A 17,739-nucleotide genomic window follows, 5' to 3' on the forward strand; every position below is an offset into this window, starting at 1 on the left:
TATGAAATCATAAACGAATCAACGGAATTATTGCCACGATGAAAGCAAAAGTGTTACGGACATTGTTGAATTCTATTCCAATGCCAGACATCGAAATGGTTTTCTCAGTTTCAAATTGTTTTTCATGTTTACAAACAAAATGCTCGACGCGTGGTCAGATTTAGCTTTTTATATTGAAGAGAATTCGGACCAAAAAAAAAGAGAACGATCGCAATAAGCTTTTGAAGCTGAAGCTTTTTCAGTCTGTGCAAATACTCAGCTGAATTTGAGCTCAGTCGAGTTTCGCGTTTGATTCGCTGCGGATCGGTATCGTAATACTGTTAGTGCCCATATATAGTACACGTTTTGCCATCGATATGCGTCGAATTCGGCGGTGGTTTGGTCTATAGAAAACGGTGAAAAAAAACGAAATCAACCATTATGGAGTTGGCATTGTTCACCTTAAATTTGTTCGATGTGGTTTCGGTGGTGCTCACATTTCTTGTGATATTCCTAGTGCAAATTCTTAACGTTTACTTGCATATACTCGACGATAATGCCGATAATGGCAAATCGATCGATGTGGTGGACAGGGCCCCAGCGAAAGAATGCCCGTTACTTGAGTCCCAGTCACCCAGTTCACCCATCGCAACCACTCCACCGAAATCCCAGACAACGGGCAACGGCAAGTTGGAGAAGCAAATAAGTCTGCTGGACAGCGATAGGTAGGGATAAAACCCCCTGGTTTATCTAACCTAATGTTTTGTTTGAACGTGTACCTCCATCTGACAGCTGTTTGCTGCTTTTTCATCGAATTTATTGTCCACTATTGAATGTACGACCTTTGGCTTGTTTTACACCACTTACTGTGCGTATACGTGATAAGATAACGTATACGCCCCGGTTATTTTTAAGCCTTTCCACGGTAATTGCTGTCGGGAGTGGCTGAGTTCATGACATGCGTGATAAATATGTTAAAAGTTAATTCCCGCGACTGATTTCAGATAAGCAAAGTGATTTTATTATTAAGGCTTTGGTTTTTAGCGCAGGAAGGAAGTTGTTAAAAGAAATTTCAGGCAATGAGAAATTTTACAGAGGAAGTGGAACACTAAAGCGATAAATGGCAAAAAGTATTGTTCCTAATCTTGTTCTATAAACTAGCTGCATTTTTTTTGCAATGAAGATGATAACTTATATCATTATGCATATAAAGTATTACTATTTAGCTAAAGCAGTTGTGGCTTAAAGTTTCTAGAGGTTTTAAAGTTGTAGTACGTGTTTAGGAATATAATTAATGTTGTACACATTTCTCTATTATATACCCACATCATTTTCAAGTGTTCCTCATTCACGGCTTGCTGTTCTTGTGTTTTCGTTACTGTTCTGTTTCCAGCGGCATCTCATTGAGTTCCATCAACACCTGTTCAACAACCGCAGCGAACTCATCCCCAACATACCGAGCACCCAATGGCTTCCACTCCTTCCCATCGCACACGCTCAGTTTCGAGACTCTGGGCGATGAGTAGTAAGTACAGCTGAGAAAGTCATAGCCATCCTAAATATCCGTTTATTGGTAATTGATTTGGTAACTAAGTAATGACCACCCATCTCCACTTTGTCCAGCCACGAGGATGAGGACACGTTGTCCTTGGAGAATCTGTTTCCCTGCGATCAAACCGAGATCTATGCCTCCAAGAAGATTAGCTTCATAATCGACGAGCTCATCCAGACGGAGGTGAACTATGTGAACAATCTGAAGAAGGGTATGCTGAACTATGGCCAGCTGAAGGATGTCGAGGATCTGCCAGAAGCCCTGAATGGCGAGACGAAGCAGAAGATGCTGCTGGGAAACATTGCGGAGATTCTGGAGCTGCATGAGAAGGAGATACTGCCGCTCATGTTGCGCAATCAGCGGGATCTCAAAGGTCTATTCGATGAGTTTGCTGCTCATTTCGAGGTGAGCTAAGGGGCATGTTTGTGGAGGGGATGCTGAGTGGGATGGGTCCATTAGCCAAAGTCGTGTCGTTGAGCCAAGTAGCCGTTAGACAGGTTCCGACATCTCATCTATCAAAATTCTTTTGTCTTCCGTAGGCACTTGGGGTGCCTAATTTCAACCTCAAATATTTACACATAATGAAGTGGATAAGTCTTTTTTTATACATTTTTTTTCGCCCGGACTTGACACCTGCGATTCGTGTCTCGTTTCTTTATTATCTTTTGCTTTGTTAAGCTTTTTTTTATTATTTTTATTATTTGAACGCCGAGTGATTCGTGTCTTAATGCAAATGAAGTCAATGTGGGTTATGCAAACTGTGCGAGAATCTCAATTGATGATTATTACTTAATTTTTAGTAATATATTTCTACTCACACCTCGCGACAAGTTCATTCATATGCCAGTGCGTGTGTCGTGCAAAATTATTAAACGATTTTCACAAAAAACAAATGTATATCCCAGATCACTTGCAGAATGACGAATGGGCTGGCTTAGTGAAGTCTCCTGATAAGATTGAAGTAATCAGCAGAACGCCGTAATAAAATACGAAAAAAAACCAACACACAGCCACAAAAGCTCACAGTTAGTTACGAAAATCAGTTGAAAATTGTTAGGGCAAACAGACTCTATATTGTATTTATATTTTTCTGGGCTGGGGTTCCATTTGCCGGCAGCTGACGTCATCGGTTCTCGGTGAGGAGAGTCGACAATTGCTGTCCGGGGCTTGGCGTTTCAGCATATTCAGATATAGCTATAGAAATCCCCAAATCATCTCGTTAAAAGTACTCATTTCGGAATGATTTTTCGGGCCACTATAGAGATCGGCCATGTGGCCATGTTGAGCTGAGTGTTGACAACGCAAATGATCAATTTAAATTGAAATGAAAATTGTCTGTGGGATTGTGGTGGAATTCTTGTTCGGTCGCAATTCTCTTATGTCATACCCGAGTTCCCAGAAATCCCGAATATAAATTGAGCCAGGAGTACAGTAAGCTTATGAACTGCTCCAAAAGCAGGTAACATTCTTGTCGAGCACCCCGAGGATTTGGCATCTTAAGAACTTAATGTTCGACAGACATGCTAAGCCCCTGGGATGTGATTTATGCTCTTGTTTGCACTTTTTTGTTCCTTTTAGCCACAACCACTTTGCATTCTTTTTTTTTTTGTATTTTGGCCAAACCAAAACAAACATTTCTGACTCACAGGACCAGAGCCAAGCGAATATTTTGCTAAATATATCATAAAACTGCTCAAGATTTGTTTATACATATTTTCTAAAAATTTGGCAGCATGCTGCATAAACAAAAGAGGCGAAGCCAAAACGTTGATAAATATAAACTTGTGCTATGAATTTCCTCTTGACTCGTCGTCATTTGCAAATTAATGAGGCTTTTCACAAGCAATTGCCAAATCGATTAGTTCGAACACCAATTGATGTGGCAGCTGGAGAGGCCTAGAATTGATGAATGCTAGATCTTGTCCAGCCGGAGATTTGGAATCAGTTTTTGGTCTCGAAAGACAGAAGTGTCCATAAATAGAGTCGCCTTCATTTATTAATCGGCTTTAAATGGCCAAAAACATCAAGTGACAAGCGTGTCGATCAGACTTCTCACCATCAAATCGAATCAGCCACCAGCGCAAAATCAATTAAAAGTTTTACCACATTCGGATGGATGTTTTTGAGTGGTTGAAGGAAAGGGGTTGGGGAATTCTCAGATTGATGCAATCGATTTGGCGATCCAAATTGTTTTAGATGTTTGCTGCGAAATAAACAAACGAAGATTATATTGATGGGGAAGCCGCTGTAGCTATTAATTCTATTTATACAGCTGCGTGTTAGAAGAACAATAAAAATACTTCAAAAACTAATTTCTTGCTTGCAAACTCATTGAACAACATGAAGAAAACAGATTTATGCTATTATTGTTAGATATTATATCTGTTGTTACATCGCTACCCATTTGATGAGCACTAAAAACGGTTGACCATAGCTGACATTGATTTATACCACAGCGTGTAAGCTATATAAAAAGCACCTACATTTTTCTTTAGACAGTCCAAATTACTAAATTAGGAGGAATGTACTGTAGCTAGCAATTTCATGCTAATAAAATTCACGCCCACCAAAGACAAATTCGCAATATGCAAAAATGTATATGTATGTATATATTGTCACCTTTCGCCCGCCAGACGAGGCGACAATTGTTTAAGGCAGTCATTTGTCCGGCTAAATCGCATTAGACATGCAAGACCCAGAGCCCCCCGGTTGGAAAGGGAAATATTATGGATAAGTCCGCAGAGAGAAGATTATCATATCATCTAAATGCAGAACTTCGAGCTCTGATTCTGATGCTGCAGTCGGGCGGAGCTAATGAAATTAAAATGGAAAGGAAATCGTTAGACAGGCAATTTTCTTTGCAGTTTGCACTAGTTTTTTTTGGGAAAACATTTGCATTGGCATTGGCCACAGATAGCGACAGGAATTCCAAATTTTCGCTCTGGCTTTGCCAAGGCTTCTTCACTTGGCCCGCTCTACAAGTCCGGAGTTACGTGACTTAAATGCTTAAGAAATTATGATTTCGCCAACAGGCAAACTGGGCATGTGTGTGTATATAGCACAATATACACACATGTATATATCAAACGATGTGCCAAGTGCGAGACTAAGGCACATGGCCCAGACACAAAGGTTTTTCCAGTTTCGACGAGGTTAAGATGGGTTATGATTTGGTTTGCTGTTTATTAACTTACAGAAAAATAGCTTCTACTGCTATGTGAGCTTCACCATGGGCAAGAAGTCTTCTATGCAACTGCGACAGGATAATCGACTGTGGTTGCAGGTGAGTTACCCAATCAAACGCTATCCCATATCTAAAATTTTAATATTGTAAATATCTTTTCAGACATATCAAACCCAAATAAAAGACAAGCTGGGCATCGACAGCTTCCTAGTTCAGCCCATCCAAAGACTGACCAGATATCCATTGCTCCTGCAGCAGTTCATATCGGTAAGTAACTAGATTTCGCACTGCTTGCCATTACTAACTAATCTTAACCCTTTCAGGAATTCTACAAAAGTGGAATTAGTTGCAAGCCAGTGCTAACTGCAGTTTGCAAACTGGAGACGCGCATGCGACGCGCTCTGGATGTGGTCAATCAGGCCGAGGAGATACCCAACATCGAGGAGCTCAACGAGGTGGGTTAGGAGCGTCTATGGAATCTGGAACTGGCCACTAATTCTAGTCTTTCATCATCCACAGTTGGACCTCCTGCAGCTGGGAAACTTCCGTCGTGCGACGGAGTTCGACGCCCAGCACTTTCCCACCCGGAAAAAGTACCGCTCCAAGGTGTTCCTGTTCGACCGCTGTCTGGTGTGCACGGAGGTGCGAAAGAAGCGGTTGGCCTACCGGCAGCACTACAACTGGGAGCACGTGGAGCTGCAGAGGCCGCTGGACTCGGTCTCGTCCAATGCCAACAAGATCATTAACCTGCTGGTGAAACAGGAGGAGGGCGGATCCAGTGTCGGCTCCAAGCGGGAGGAGTTCTCCTTTACGGCTGCGGAGGCATCGGTGGTGAAGCAGTGGCTCCAGGCCACCCACAAGATCATCGAGATCGCGCGCAACGAGCACGCCAGGCGGAACACCTTTAGCCTGCCCATGGACCTGGTCCTCGGCGTGGTGCTGGCCATTTGGCTGATCTGGCAGTACTTGTAGATAGTTCCCACCTCAATGCAACAACCATGTCCACATGCCCATCTAGATCGTAGATATCTAAGAATAAAGCTAAGTTATTTCGTAGTCCTGTTCTGTGTCGTCCTCGCTGTTTGTCCAAGCGTAAAATAAGCTTGCTGCAGTCGCCTGACAAATTTTCATGATAAATTGCCTTTGCAGTGGCCAAATCCCGTCTTGTCGTTGTCCTTGCTGCAAAATGTAAATAGCTCTTCATCTCCTTTGGCCGGCACACACAAGGCAATCCCAATTCCCGTGCAGTGTGTGTGTGTCAGCCACCGAAAAATTTATGACAAATCTTTTTATTTAGAATTTATGACGGCCCAATGCAGGAAGCCACCCAAAAAGAAGCCAAGTCACGCCGTACGGAAATCTAATGAACCGCATCCAAGGATGTGAATATGAACTGCTCAAGATGCTGATGGCTTCTGGGAGTGTGTTAAAAGCTAGTTTGTTTGGCATCAGCAGGCAAAAGGTCGAAGCAAGATTTAAAATCCGATTTAACATATTCATTTTCAGCCAAAACCTAAAACCGGTTAATGTTTTTATCTTAAGATTAGCTAACAAACCTTTTAAGAGATTCTGTTTTACTTATTAGGTATTCATAACGTAACCCTGAAATTGGGCTACACGTTTTAAACATTCCTCCCAAAAGACTGCTTTTAAAAATATACCTTTCAATTTACCTTTCAATATTTTTCTGGCTCTACTATAACCACTGTATGACAGACTTCGATTGAAATCAAATCAAAAACTGATTTCCCACATTACACGTCCTGATTATCCGCTCAAGCGATGGTCAAGTATTCATAGTATATGGTATATAAGTAGGAGAAAATCTGCCTTGCAGATTTGTTGCAACTTCAAAGAGCTGGCGAAAATAGAAAAACCCATCCAAGAGTGCACTAATGAAGCTGGGCAGGATGTGGGGGTGGTGTGCTCCATCTGGCTGTATTTCCATGTCCTTGGATCCGTGGGTGGAGTGGGTTTGTATTGGTGTTTGTGCTGGGGATGTGACAAAATTTGCACAAAAGCAATTTGTTAAAAGGGCACAAAAAATAAAACGCGACTCCCTTGACATCTTGCTGCGGAAAGTGGAGCATGGGGGAATTTTCATGTGAGTTGCTGTCTAAGCAAATTTTGGTTGCTGCTTTTCCTATCTGCGCCCTATATGTGCTCATTTTGTTGGTCGCTCGCTGTTGGTTTATTATATTATGTCATTTATGTTGGCATGCCGCCATCGCATCCGCTTGCCGTTTGCTCAAGGGATAAAGGATGTACATACGAACGTAAGTAGTACGAGTATGTATGTATGTATGTATAAGTATGCAAGGCAGCTGGCTAAAGGATAATGCCCGTGTTCTTACCAGGCAGCTTAAGTGTATTAATGTCTGTCAAGTAGTTGTCACAAAAGTGACGTGTATGTAAACGATTTGACATTTTTATGAGCCAAAAAGTCGCAGAGCTGAAAAATTACAAATTTTCCGGGAGACGTTTCTCCAACTCATCTCAACGCATCTTGGCTCTGCTCTTTCAATATTTCTGGGCCATTGGCTCTCGAGTTGTGCTTAATTTTTTTGTCTATGCCCCTCACGTAGTTTGTTCCACACGCTCCACATGTTTTTTAAACTAAATGCATAATTCGGAACGCAGAAAAAAGTGTGGAAAAAGAAGAATTTGGCAAATAGAATTGGAGAATGCTAGGGGCATAATTTATTTGAATTTTTTTCGGGACACGTCGCAGGGCTGCGAGGCTGCGAGGACGCCGAACAAATTTGCCAAGTAATTGCACAAATTATTGCACGTAGGCGGGCAACACATGGCACTGCGTATCTGCCACATGCACACCCACCCGCACCCACTCACCTCCCCCTTTTCATGCTACATTAAATTAACTTGACATATTCGCAGCATTCAGAGTTCGGGCCACAACTGTTGCTAATTTTTGCTTAATATGCCCCACACACGAACTTATCTCCTGCTCCATTGGATTTGTGCGTATCCAATTCACGCCACAGCGCCAGTTGTTGTCCCTCAAACCATCAACATCGACACATACCCACATATGTATGCTCCTCGATATCCCAGCCTTTATCTCGCCCACAATCCACGATTGTACGGCCATTCCATGTAAATGCAGCACAACACTTAGGCACGCATCCAACACACATCTTCATCCATCCGTCCAACATTTACTGCCTCGTCTCCGGATTTGTGAATTCGTTTAGTTCTTCTGCTCCGGGTGCTTGAAAAAGTTCAAATTTCAGCTGCGAAATGGCACGTGAAACAATGTGCTTCTCCGTTCGGGAGTTGGAGTAATCGGATGGTGAACAGTGGTGTTCATGGGATGTCAGGGTGAAGTATAAAAAAATGTAAATGGTTGGTTTGAAAGTTCAGCTATTCGTTAAAGATTGTTTAAATAGGAGGAGCTTAAGTATCTTTAATGTTTTTATTTTCTTAATCTTTTTTTTTATTGTGAAAACATATAATTTAAGCCCACTGTACTGGTTACGGTGGCACAAATCAAGCAGAGCGACAAATGCCCATGCGAATGTGTGAATTTGCCGACGATGACAACTGATAAAAGATCGAATTGCGCATCTGAATCCCATGGAGAGTTCCAGGACACGTTTCGCAAAAATGGACGGGGAGTGGAATGGTTGGGGGAGACCCTTAAGACCTCGGGTTAGGCATAATGTCGCCAGGCATTAGATAAAAAACAAAGGCATGTAATTTTCGGGGCACGGCCTAAAGCCACAGAACGAGCCGAGCAGCGGAAACGGAAACGCTCGATAATCGCACGGAGTGCAGCGTCATGTGTGTATGGGAAATTTCGATGGAGGGTGTGGTGGTGGGCACGTTCAAGGATGAGGTTGCTTCCTGATGGCTGATAATGCGGGGCGGCGAATCACGTAGGGCTGGGGAAATACCCACTCTCTCATTGATAAATGCCCTCCGTTAAGTGGCATGTTTTGGGTTAAATGCGGTGTAAAATGTCCTAGCCCCCTAACCCCAAATGGCATAATAACCTGGCACTGAAACGAGACCATTAGGGGCTTACTGAATGCCACCTTGACTTGCAACGATACCATTTCCACAATTAATTACACATTCAAATCATTTCAACTCAAACTTTATATATTTCTTTTTGGGAAACCCTTAATGCTCGGTAATTTCTTCGTGTGTAATTGAAACGAGAAATGGTAACACCAGCTGAATGACAGTTTAGTTAGCAGCCGGGTCAACAAGTCACAGCACCTTGAAACTGTCAACCTGGCGCACTGACGCAAATAAATCGCCCATCGTTGGCGCACCTGACACTGTCAACATATGTATGCATGGCGTTTCTGGCGAGGATTGGGGAGTTGCTGGGGAGGCCTTGTACATACATCTTGCTTACAGGACGCCAAATTGAAATTTAAAACGAGAAAACCAATAAAAAACAAGTTACAGACGCCACCGACGGGCGGCAATACAAATTGCACTGACGACAGCTGAAAGGCCAGTGCGCTGAGCCAACCGAATCCGCCCAGAAATCAGCCAGGAAGCAGCCGAAACCACCCGATCCCAAATGCAATTCGCGCCCGGGACCAGCATACAAATGCCTTCAGCCAAAGGATAATATAATGCACGTTGTTGAAGAATAATGGTCCTGCCAGAAGACAACGTCGCCATCGTCGTCCAAGGGACTAAGCATGTCTGCCATTTTGAAAAGAGGAAGGGCACCATTGGAGGCAGCCAGGATGGGGCAGCCCCAGCCATCCAGGATCCAGGGAGCGGACAATAACGATGCCGGCTACGGCAATGACAGGCAATTTTAATAGAATCTGCCGCCGGGTGTGGGGATACGGACTTACTTTGGTGCGTGCCTTGGCCGCTTCTCCGGGCACACGAGGAACATCCAGGACAGCTTCAATTTGCACCATCAGCCTACCAGTTCGCAAGTCCTTCGAAGGATACCACCAATGGGTGGATGAGGTGTGATTTATGTATAGCTAAAGTCAACAATCAATATTCAAACTCTCATCAAACCTGTTGAAAGCTGTCTGCTTTTTAAAAAATCTTTGAATGTTTAAAATAGAAGCACTTCAAAACGTCCTTATAAATTTCTGTTTGATACCATCAATAAATATTATTCGCAAGCACATATCAATTTGTATAATTCGTAAAATCCACGATTGTTATCAGTTTCTACGCAAATTTCTGTATCTCTCTTTTAAATTCGAGGGGAATGTTCAAATCAATAGATAGCCTCACCGTTGGGGACTTTACACCTGGAAAGAGAATAACAAGGACATAAATTTCCCTCTTGACTCAATAAATAAGATCAATGAAGCTTTGAAGCCCAGATAATATATATATTAGATTCTTATCATCCCTCGCGAATAAAAGTGTTGTGTGCTTATAATCTCATCATATATATTTCGTACAATTAATAATCTCAATTTACTGCCTGGCTTTTCGCCATGCTCCCCAGCTGTTTACAACTTGGCGTTGACGTGGATGGCCAGCACTCCGTCGTCCTCGGAGCTGCCAATGTAGATGGAAGCCCGTCCGTCGGATCCGACGCTGACGGTCTTGCCCGTGCAGGAGGAGCCGCTCTTGGAGCCGGAGATGACGTCGCAGTAGGTGCCGGCGGGCAGGCCCGTCTGCAGGGAGCTGTTCAGGTCGTAGTTGTCGTTGTTGAAGGCCACGAAGCCGCGGCTGCCTCGGCTGAAGGAGATCTGGTTGCTGCCGTTGTCCCACCAGTTCTGGATCGCGTCCGAGCCCACGGCGTTCCGGAAGGCCACCATGTTGTAGATCTGGCGCCAGCGGTGCTCGCACACCCAGCCGCCGCTGCAGGAGTTGTCGCTATTGAAGACGGGCGAGGCGATGTTGTGGCCGTCGGTGGTGGGCGGGCCCTGGTCCGTGTCCGAGAAGGAGAAGGAGGACATCACGCGGGGAGTGCCGAAGGGGTGCGCCAGCATGAAGGCGGAGGCCATCTTGTACTGCTTGGGCACCTTGTAGGTCAGCACGTCGGCGCCTCCTGCTCCGTGTCCGCGCTGGTTGTCGTGGTTGTCGACGAAGACCAGGGAGCGGTCGGAGGCGGCGAAGCCCCAGGCGGTGCCCCAGTTGGTCAGGTACTGCAGCTGGTCCTTGCCGCGGAACACCTTGCCGATGGAGTCGGAGTGGCGGAACTCGGTGATGGCGCCCAGTCCGGTGTACTCGGACTTGCTGATGGCCTCGCCTCCCATATCGATGACCTCCTGGACGATGTACGCCTTGGATCCCGAGGCGAAGCCGTGGTCGGTGTTCAGGTTCTTGAGGCGGCCATAGATGACGGCCAGGTCAGCGGGCCACATGTGCTTGGCGGCGTCCACGCGGAATCCGGCCACGCCGAGGTCAATCAGATGGTCCAGGAACTCGACCACCTTGTCCTGCACGTAGGAGTTGCCCTGGTTGAGGTCGCGCAGACCGACCAGCTCGCAGTTGCGCACCTGGTTGGCGTCGTTGTAGTTGTTGATGGCGCAGGTCGGGTTGAAGTCCAGGGAGGAGTAGGGCACTCCGGGATAGCTCTTGCTGCTGGGGCTGGCAGTGCTGCCGCCAGTGCCGTAGGTGCCTCCGTCGGCGGCCATGTGGTTGAAGATCACATCCACGTAGATGCGCACTCCCACAGCGTTGCAACGCTTAACCATGCTGGCGAACTGCTGCTCGTTTCCGGAGCGGGTCTCCAGCTTGTAGGAGATGGGCTGGTAACGTTCCCACCAGGGGCGGCTGTCCTTGACGGCGTTCTCGTTCACAGGCGAAACCTGGACACCGGCGAAACCATTGGGTCCCAGGAAGTTCTCGCACTCGGCAGCGATGTCGTCCCACTTCCACTCGAAGAGGTGGACCATTCCACTACGACCGGAGGCGTAGTTGGTGTCGAATTGGGCGTTGGCCACCGCCAGCAGGGCGAGGCACACTATGCTCTTAGCCAGAAACATGGTGATTCCAGATGGAAGTTCAGTTTCACTCTGGTCGGAACTACTCAGAGCCGCTCCTTATATAGTGGACCCCACTGCTACTTTATCTGAGGGCTTCGCGGGGAGTGATTTGTGACTGCATGGGATCTTATCGCTCCCTAAGGGGTTTTTTCACGCATGGGGTCTGACTGGCGATTAGTTTGTCTAATCAGAATTCCGAGCAGACGTATTGACTGGAGATCGCAATTTTTCGCCGATGATTAGTGGGCCGGCTTATTTTGATTATATTTATATCAATAACTCATCGGGAAAATGCATTCCTTTGATATCGGTTTCAGTTGGGAATTTATTGACCATTTATTACGTCCACGCTCCTAGAAGCGTGTCCACTGTGAACTGTGGCCCCAATGGCCAGATTTTTGAGCGTATTTAAAATCATTGAAATCATGCAATATCGCCAAAACAAGTTGAAAATAAAGGTAACAACCGATTTTGGCTTGAAGCTGCGCCGTTCTCCAGAAATACGTGACTTCTGGCCTTGACTGGAGGCCACTTGATCTCTGGGTTCTGAAGTGGCGGAATGTTAACACGTCCAGGACGACGGATTAATTGGCGACTGCTGCGCAACTTATCTCTGTCTATGCAGGACCTTTTTCGGCTTTGCATGCTCACATTTCCTTCCTGTCGCAGTGCCAAATGAAATTTGCAGGGCAAAGGAACGTAACAAAAAAAACAAGAAGGGCAAAATGCAACACATGGAGCTAGTCAGACTCCTTGGGGCGCTTCCTGTTGATCCTTGAGCGCATAAGAGCGTCCTGCCATGCCGGATGTCTCTGGGTAATTTAGATAGCTGCAGTTCTTGTTGCTGCCGCTCAAAGTTGCATAATGTCACTTTGAAAGTGTCGCAGGGCAAAGGACATGCGAGCACCCACAGGACATGCAGACATCTTAAAGCTGCGATAAGCCGGCAACGATTTTTATGAAATTCCTGAGACGGCAGTCTCCATTCGCTGTTTGCTTACATCGCACCCTGTTCCTCTTTACTTTTGGCTCTTAGTCAACATCCTTTTTTAATGTGACTGTGTATGCCCGAAGGATTTGTGCGTAATGAAAAACTGTCACGAAGGGCGAAGGATGAGCCTAAGCCATTTCGCAGGTATGTGTGGAGAAATTGAAAAGCGCTAGTCGAGATCCGGGCGAGCATTAAACTGGCAAATTTGTGACCAGGACTCGGGCCAGGACATTTATGGCCGACAGACGGCGACGACAGCGACATAAAAACGGCGACGCCTGCGTGATAAGCGCATAAATCAGTCGAAGGACGAAGGAATCCCTTACCCCAAAGCCAAGGGCTCAACCCAAGACGTAACTCCCCATGTAGAAGATACTTTTTAATTTCAGTTTATATCTCGCTGCAATGTGGAGTTACTCGTGTAATTCGTTCCCCAGTTAATTTGGTCTGGAAGCTCACGGAAAATTAACATGCTTATTAATTAACACAATTTCGTGAGACTGATAAATTAATTTACTCTTATCACCTTTTTGGATGTTAAGTCTTGCAATTAATTAACAAAGTTTTGATTTAACTGATTAATTGAATTCACCTTATCATCGTTACTAAACATTATCTCAGTCTCTTATCGCATACAAGGAACCACAAATCATTCAAGCCACACTATGAATAGATAAAGCTACAACTATAAGAAAATTTAATTATTATTCAACGTCAAGGGTTTGCTGAACACACGCCAAAATGTTATAAACAATATATCACACCTGCTGATTTCCTGTAATGACAATCCACAAGCCTCTTCTCCGCCAGCAGCAATCACTATTCCAACGAATTATATGCGCCATGATCAAAACGCGAGGTGAATCCCTTAAAGCCAAAGGACAACGGCGAAGGACATTCTGGTAAGCTCATTGCTTATGCTCGAACACGAAGCAAATTCAAATTACAAATTATGTTTTCGTCATTGACCCAAGTTTTACGAGAGTATGCCTCAGCCAGCTCCCTTTAAACACCCCCTAGTATCCGATGGTCAATGTCCGCGCGGTGTCAACTATTTAGTTTCCGGTTTTAACTTGCGCCATAAAGCGGGCGTTATGTGTCCGCTTTTATGGCTTCTAGCGATGTCCCGTCTTCATTGTTTCTTAATAATCCGACGAGCGTCTTCGGAGTGCACACGTCCTCGCATTAAGTATGTTTATGGGCCAGACACTGTTTCCACCGGGAGCTGGTGATTCCGGGGGTGGTGACCCCGACTTCTACCCGGCTAGTTGCATGCCGCACATACTTCCGCTGCGCTGCAGTCATAAATGCGCTTAATTGGCAATTTTTGTGTGAGCGTGTTGAAATTTTTACACCCCACCCGGACTCGACCGAAAGTTGCAGTCATAAATAGGAAATATGTTCCTGGAGTGCCGGGAAGTCCGTTGGCCAAGTGGGGGCATTGGTTTTTATGGGTCATGCATGAATTTGCCGGGATTTATATGCGGACTACATGACCTGGATTCTTATGGCGCACAACCAGTGCCATTCCTTTGGCTAATCAAAAGATATTTCGGAAGCCGAATGAAATGAATATGGCTCGACCACAAATGAACATTATCTTTTTAATACACGAAACGATTTACTTTATTATTCATAAACATAATAGCTCCGCAATAATATTTCCCCACAAACGGTGAGAATATAAAAATTACCTGATGTATTATTCACAAATAATTTGAAATATATATTTTTTTTAATTTCTAAAAGCTTGTTACATGACCGGCAAAGAAAATTGATGTGTTATCTATGATATAGAAAGCAAATGGATGAGTAGCCAGAAAATATTTCACCCCATTAAAGGTGTGTGTCAAACTACCATTGCCTGAAATCAAATAAATAATTGAACATTATCTTTCAGGTTTTTATAGATAATTCAAATTACCAACATCCGTACTTGGCGTACCAATGCCCTGCTCTTGAAACTCAAATGTGACTACATGGATAACTCCGTCAATCTGAAAGTTGGTATTCCTGTGCAGCAACGTTGAAAATGACTTGCTCGGCTTAAATATATCCTTGATGCCCATCATTTCAAAAGCTGGAGAGAGTTCTAGATCACTGTGCATCTTAAACTTTGGAATACCCACAAACACATCCATTATTGTGAGGTTCCTGGCAACACTTAAGATATTAATGGCCTGCAGCTTAATGTGCAAGGCAGCAAGTCCATCAGGCTGATCGGGCTTTATCAAGAGCATTTGGAGATCTCCCTGGGAAAAGGGCACCAGAACGGCGGTGGCTTTAAGATTCCCTAGGATGCCAAATGCAAACTTACTATCCTCGTGCATCATGGGTATCATAACGCTCCTTGCGCCATTTACTCGAAACTCCCGGGGATATGTGGCCTCCGGATTAAAAGTTCGCGCCCAACTCAAATTGAAGAAAATGGCATTTATGAGGAGTCCTTGGTTGTTCGGTTTCCACCAGCTTTCTTTTACCACCTGCCCCATTTGCTCGCCCATTTCATGGCTGTAAAATGTATTCACCTCGTCTAGTTTTTCACGAACAAAGGCGATATTACGAGCTCTTCCCTCTGTATGCCGCATAAAAACTCTATATTCCGTGGACATCTTCATATTCAGACGTACATAGAATCGGGTAACACTCTTGGCCACAGGTGCCTTCTGCGCACTCATAACAAAGATTTTCTGGGTTTTCGGCTTGTAGTCAGATAGATGGGTTCCTCGGTAGTGCATAGCCTTTCGAATTTGCTCGGATTCACCCTCCTCCACGCCCACATAGATGAACAGCATGCTGGATCGTATCATCTCCGTGGAGAACATAATGTTCCTGTTCGAAAAGCTGTTCACGATGGCTGCGTAAAATCCATCTGGCAATTGCGGATTCTTCTGAGCCCTGTAGCGTGAGATTCCTAAAAGGATTAGCAGTAGCACGTACATTATCTATAAAATTATTTAATACTGTGCTCATTTTTTAAGCTTAGATGCCCACAATTTCAAGCGTGTAATTGTAAACTCTTTGCGTGAAAATTGCAATTCTAGAGGTGATACATGAGCCACTTTCTAATGGCATTATCGATATCTTGAATTAATTTTTACATATTCAATAAACACCACATTAGCTTACAGCACTTTGAAAATTATGTTCTAGTTCTAATTCCTTGTAGGCCAAAGTTCAGATTGATCACGCTTCTAGTGGCGTGCAAGTCAAGTGGCCAATAAATCTCCAATATCAACCAATATCTGAGGAATGCATTGTCTTGATGTTTACTTATGTCGAACTAATTATAATTAGCCACCAGTCAATAGGTCTGCCGCGAACTTAGATAACACGCCTTAATCGCGATTTAATCAACTCAATACATACAAGAGTACGTAGCGCCTTAGCAGCGATAAGATCAATCCACAAATCACTCCCGGCAAAGCCGAATGGATTTGTTCATCATATATAAGGAGCTGCATCGACACGCTTTTAATCAGAGTGAAATTTAGCTTCCACCTAGAATCAACATGTTTCTGGCCAAGAGCCTAGTGTGCCTCGCCCTCCTGGCGGTGGCCAACGCCCAATTCGACACCAACTACGCCTCCGGTCGTAGTGGAATGGTCCACCTCTTCGAGTGGAAGTGGGATGACATCGCTGCCGAATGCGAGAACTTCCTGGGACCCAATGGCTTCGCCGGTGTCCAGGTTTCGCCTGTGAACGAGAATGCCGTCAAGGACAGCCGCCCCTGGTGGGAACGTTATCAGCCCATCTCCTACAAGCTGGAGACCCGCTCCGGAAACGAGCAGCAGTTCGCCAGCATGGTCAAGCGTTGCAACGCTGTGGGAGTGCGCACCTACGTGGACGTGGTCTTCAACCACATGGCCGCCGACGGAGGCACCTACGGCACGGGCGGCAGCACCGCCAGCCCCAGCAGCAAGAGCTATCCTGGAGTGCCCTACTCCTCGCTGGACTTCAACCCGACCTGCGCCATCAACAACTACAACGACGCCAACCAGGTGCGCAACTGCGAGCTGGTCGGTCTGCGCGACCTCAACCAGGGCAACTCCTACGTGCAGGACAAGGTGGTCGAGTTCCTGGACCATCTGATTGACCTCGGCGTGGCCGGATTCCGCGTGGACGCCGCCAAGCACATGTGGCCCGCCGACCTGGCCGTCATCTATGGCCGCCTCAAGAACCTGAACACCGACCACGGCTTCGCCTCAGGATCCAAGGCGTACATCGTCCAGGAGGTCATCGACATGGGCGGCGAGGCCATCAGCAAGTCCGAGTACACCGGACTGGGCGCCATCACCGAGTTCCGCCACTCCGACTCCATCGGCAAGGTGTTCCGCGGCAAGGACCAACTGCAGTACCTGACCAACTGGGGCACCGCCTGGGGCTTCGCCGCCTCCGACCGCTCCCTGGTCTTCGTCGACAACCACGACAACCAGCGCGGACACGGAGCAGGTGGCGCCGATGTGCTGACCTACAAGGTGCCCAAGCAGTACAAGATGGCCTCCGCCTTCATGCTGGCGCACCCCTTCGGCACTCCCCGCGTGATGTCCTCCTTCTCCTTCTCGGACACGGACCAGGGCCCGCCCACCACCGACGGCCACAACATCGCCTCGCCCGTCTTCAATAGCGACAACTCCTGCAGCGGCGGCTGGGTGTGCGAGCACCGCTGGCGCCAGATCTACAACATGGTGGCCTTCCGGAACGCCGTGGGCTCGGACGCGATCCAGAACTGGTGGGACAACGGCAGCAACCAGATCTCCTTCAGCCGAGGCAGCCGCGGCTTCGTGGCCTTCAACAACGACAACTACGACCTGAACAGCTCCCTGCAGACGGGCCTGCCCGCCGGCACCTACTGCGACGTCATCTCCGGCTCCAAGAGCGGCTCCTCCTGCACGGGCAAGACCGTCAGCGTCGGATCCGACGGACGGGCTTCCATCTACATTGGCAGCTCCGAGGACGACGGAGTGCTGGCCATCCACGTCAACGCCAAGTTGTAAACAACTGGGGCAAAGACCAAGGCCGAGAAGCCGAGCAATTATTTGAGATTATTAATTTTTTAAAATATATATGATGCGATTAT

The 17,739-nt window shown here is 46.1% G+C and overlaps 4 protein-coding genes across 5 annotated transcripts; 2 read left to right on the forward strand and 2 right to left on the reverse strand.

Moving 5' to 3' along the window:
* The first annotated feature begins 270 nt into the window (after positions 1 to 270).
* On the forward strand, positions 271 to 5,771 carry LOC117137430 (kalirin). 2 transcript variants are annotated; one of them, XM_033298861.1, is made up of 7 exons: positions 272 to 704; positions 1,373 to 1,504; positions 1,603 to 1,936; positions 4,728 to 4,814; positions 4,878 to 4,982; positions 5,039 to 5,170; positions 5,235 to 5,771. In XM_033298861.1, the coding sequence occupies exons 1-7, from the start codon at positions 421 to 423 to the stop codon at positions 5,685 to 5,687; spliced, it is 1,527 nt and encodes a 508-aa protein (XP_033154752.1). In that variant the 5' UTR covers positions 272 to 420; the 3' UTR covers positions 5,688 to 5,771. The 2 variants fall into 2 exon arrangements, with proteins under 2 accessions (XP_033154753.1, XP_033154752.1); XM_033298862.1 differs by lacking the exon at positions 1,373 to 1,504 and having other exon boundaries at positions 271 to 704.
* Positions 5,772 to 10,104: 4,333 nt separating this feature from the next.
* LOC117137720 (alpha-amylase A) lies at positions 10,105 to 11,685 on the reverse strand. Its single transcript, XM_033299292.1, has one exon. The coding sequence runs from the start codon at positions 11,666 to 11,668 to the stop codon at positions 10,184 to 10,186; it is 1,485 nt and encodes a 494-aa protein (XP_033155183.1). The 5' UTR covers positions 11,669 to 11,685; the 3' UTR covers positions 10,105 to 10,183.
* Positions 11,686 to 14,401: 2,716 nt separating this feature from the next.
* LOC117136995 (serine protease inhibitor 42Dd) lies at positions 14,402 to 15,601 on the reverse strand. The gene is made up of 2 exons (XM_033298173.1): positions 14,584 to 15,601; positions 14,402 to 14,523 (listed from the first exon to the last, which is right to left on the reverse strand). Exons 1-2 carry the CDS (start codon positions 15,599 to 15,601, stop codon positions 14,402 to 14,404), a joined length of 1,140 nt encoding a protein of 379 aa, XP_033154064.1.
* Positions 15,602 to 16,171: 570 nt separating this feature from the next.
* On the forward strand, positions 16,172 to 17,700 carry LOC117137725 (alpha-amylase A-like). The gene has a single exon (XM_033299300.1). The coding sequence runs from the start codon at positions 16,172 to 16,174 to the stop codon at positions 17,654 to 17,656; it is 1,485 nt and encodes a 494-aa protein (XP_033155191.1). The 3' UTR covers positions 17,657 to 17,700.
* Positions 17,701 to 17,739: the final 39 nt, after the last annotated feature.

Source organism: Drosophila mauritiana, chromosome 2R, assembly GCF_004382145.1.
Source record: "Drosophila mauritiana strain mau12 chromosome 2R, ASM438214v1, whole genome shotgun sequence".
NCBI lineage: Eukaryota > Metazoa > Arthropoda > Insecta > Diptera > Drosophilidae > Drosophila > Drosophila mauritiana.

Excerpts from the sequence above, each read along its gene's own strand:
- LOC117137430 (XM_033298861.1), top strand. The coding sequence starts at position 421 with ATGGAGTTGGCATTGTTCACCTTAAATTTGTTCGATGTGGTTTCGGTG. Across the intron at positions 1,937-4,727 it reads AGTTTGCTGCTCATTTCGAG|AAAAATAGCTTCTACTGCTA; the intron begins GTGAGCTAAGGG and ends ATTAACTTACAG. Across the intron at positions 4,815-4,877 it reads ATAATCGACTGTGGTTGCAG|ACATATCAAACCCAAATAAA; the intron begins GTGAGTTACCCA and ends ATATCTTTTCAG.
- LOC117137720 (XM_033299292.1), bottom strand. The coding sequence starts at position 11,668 with ATGTTTCTGGCTAAGAGCATAGTGTGCCTCGCCCTGCTGGCGGTGGCC.
- LOC117136995 (XM_033298173.1), bottom strand. The coding sequence starts at position 15,601 with ATGTACGTGCTACTGCTAATCCTTTTAGGAATCTCACGCTACAGGGCT. Across the intron at positions 14,524-14,583 it reads TACGCCAAGTACGGATGTTG|GCAATGGTAGTTTGACACAC; the intron begins GTAATTTGAATT and ends ATTTGATTTCAG.
- LOC117137725 (XM_033299300.1), top strand. The coding sequence starts at position 16,172 with ATGTTTCTGGCCAAGAGCCTAGTGTGCCTCGCCCTCCTGGCGGTGGCC.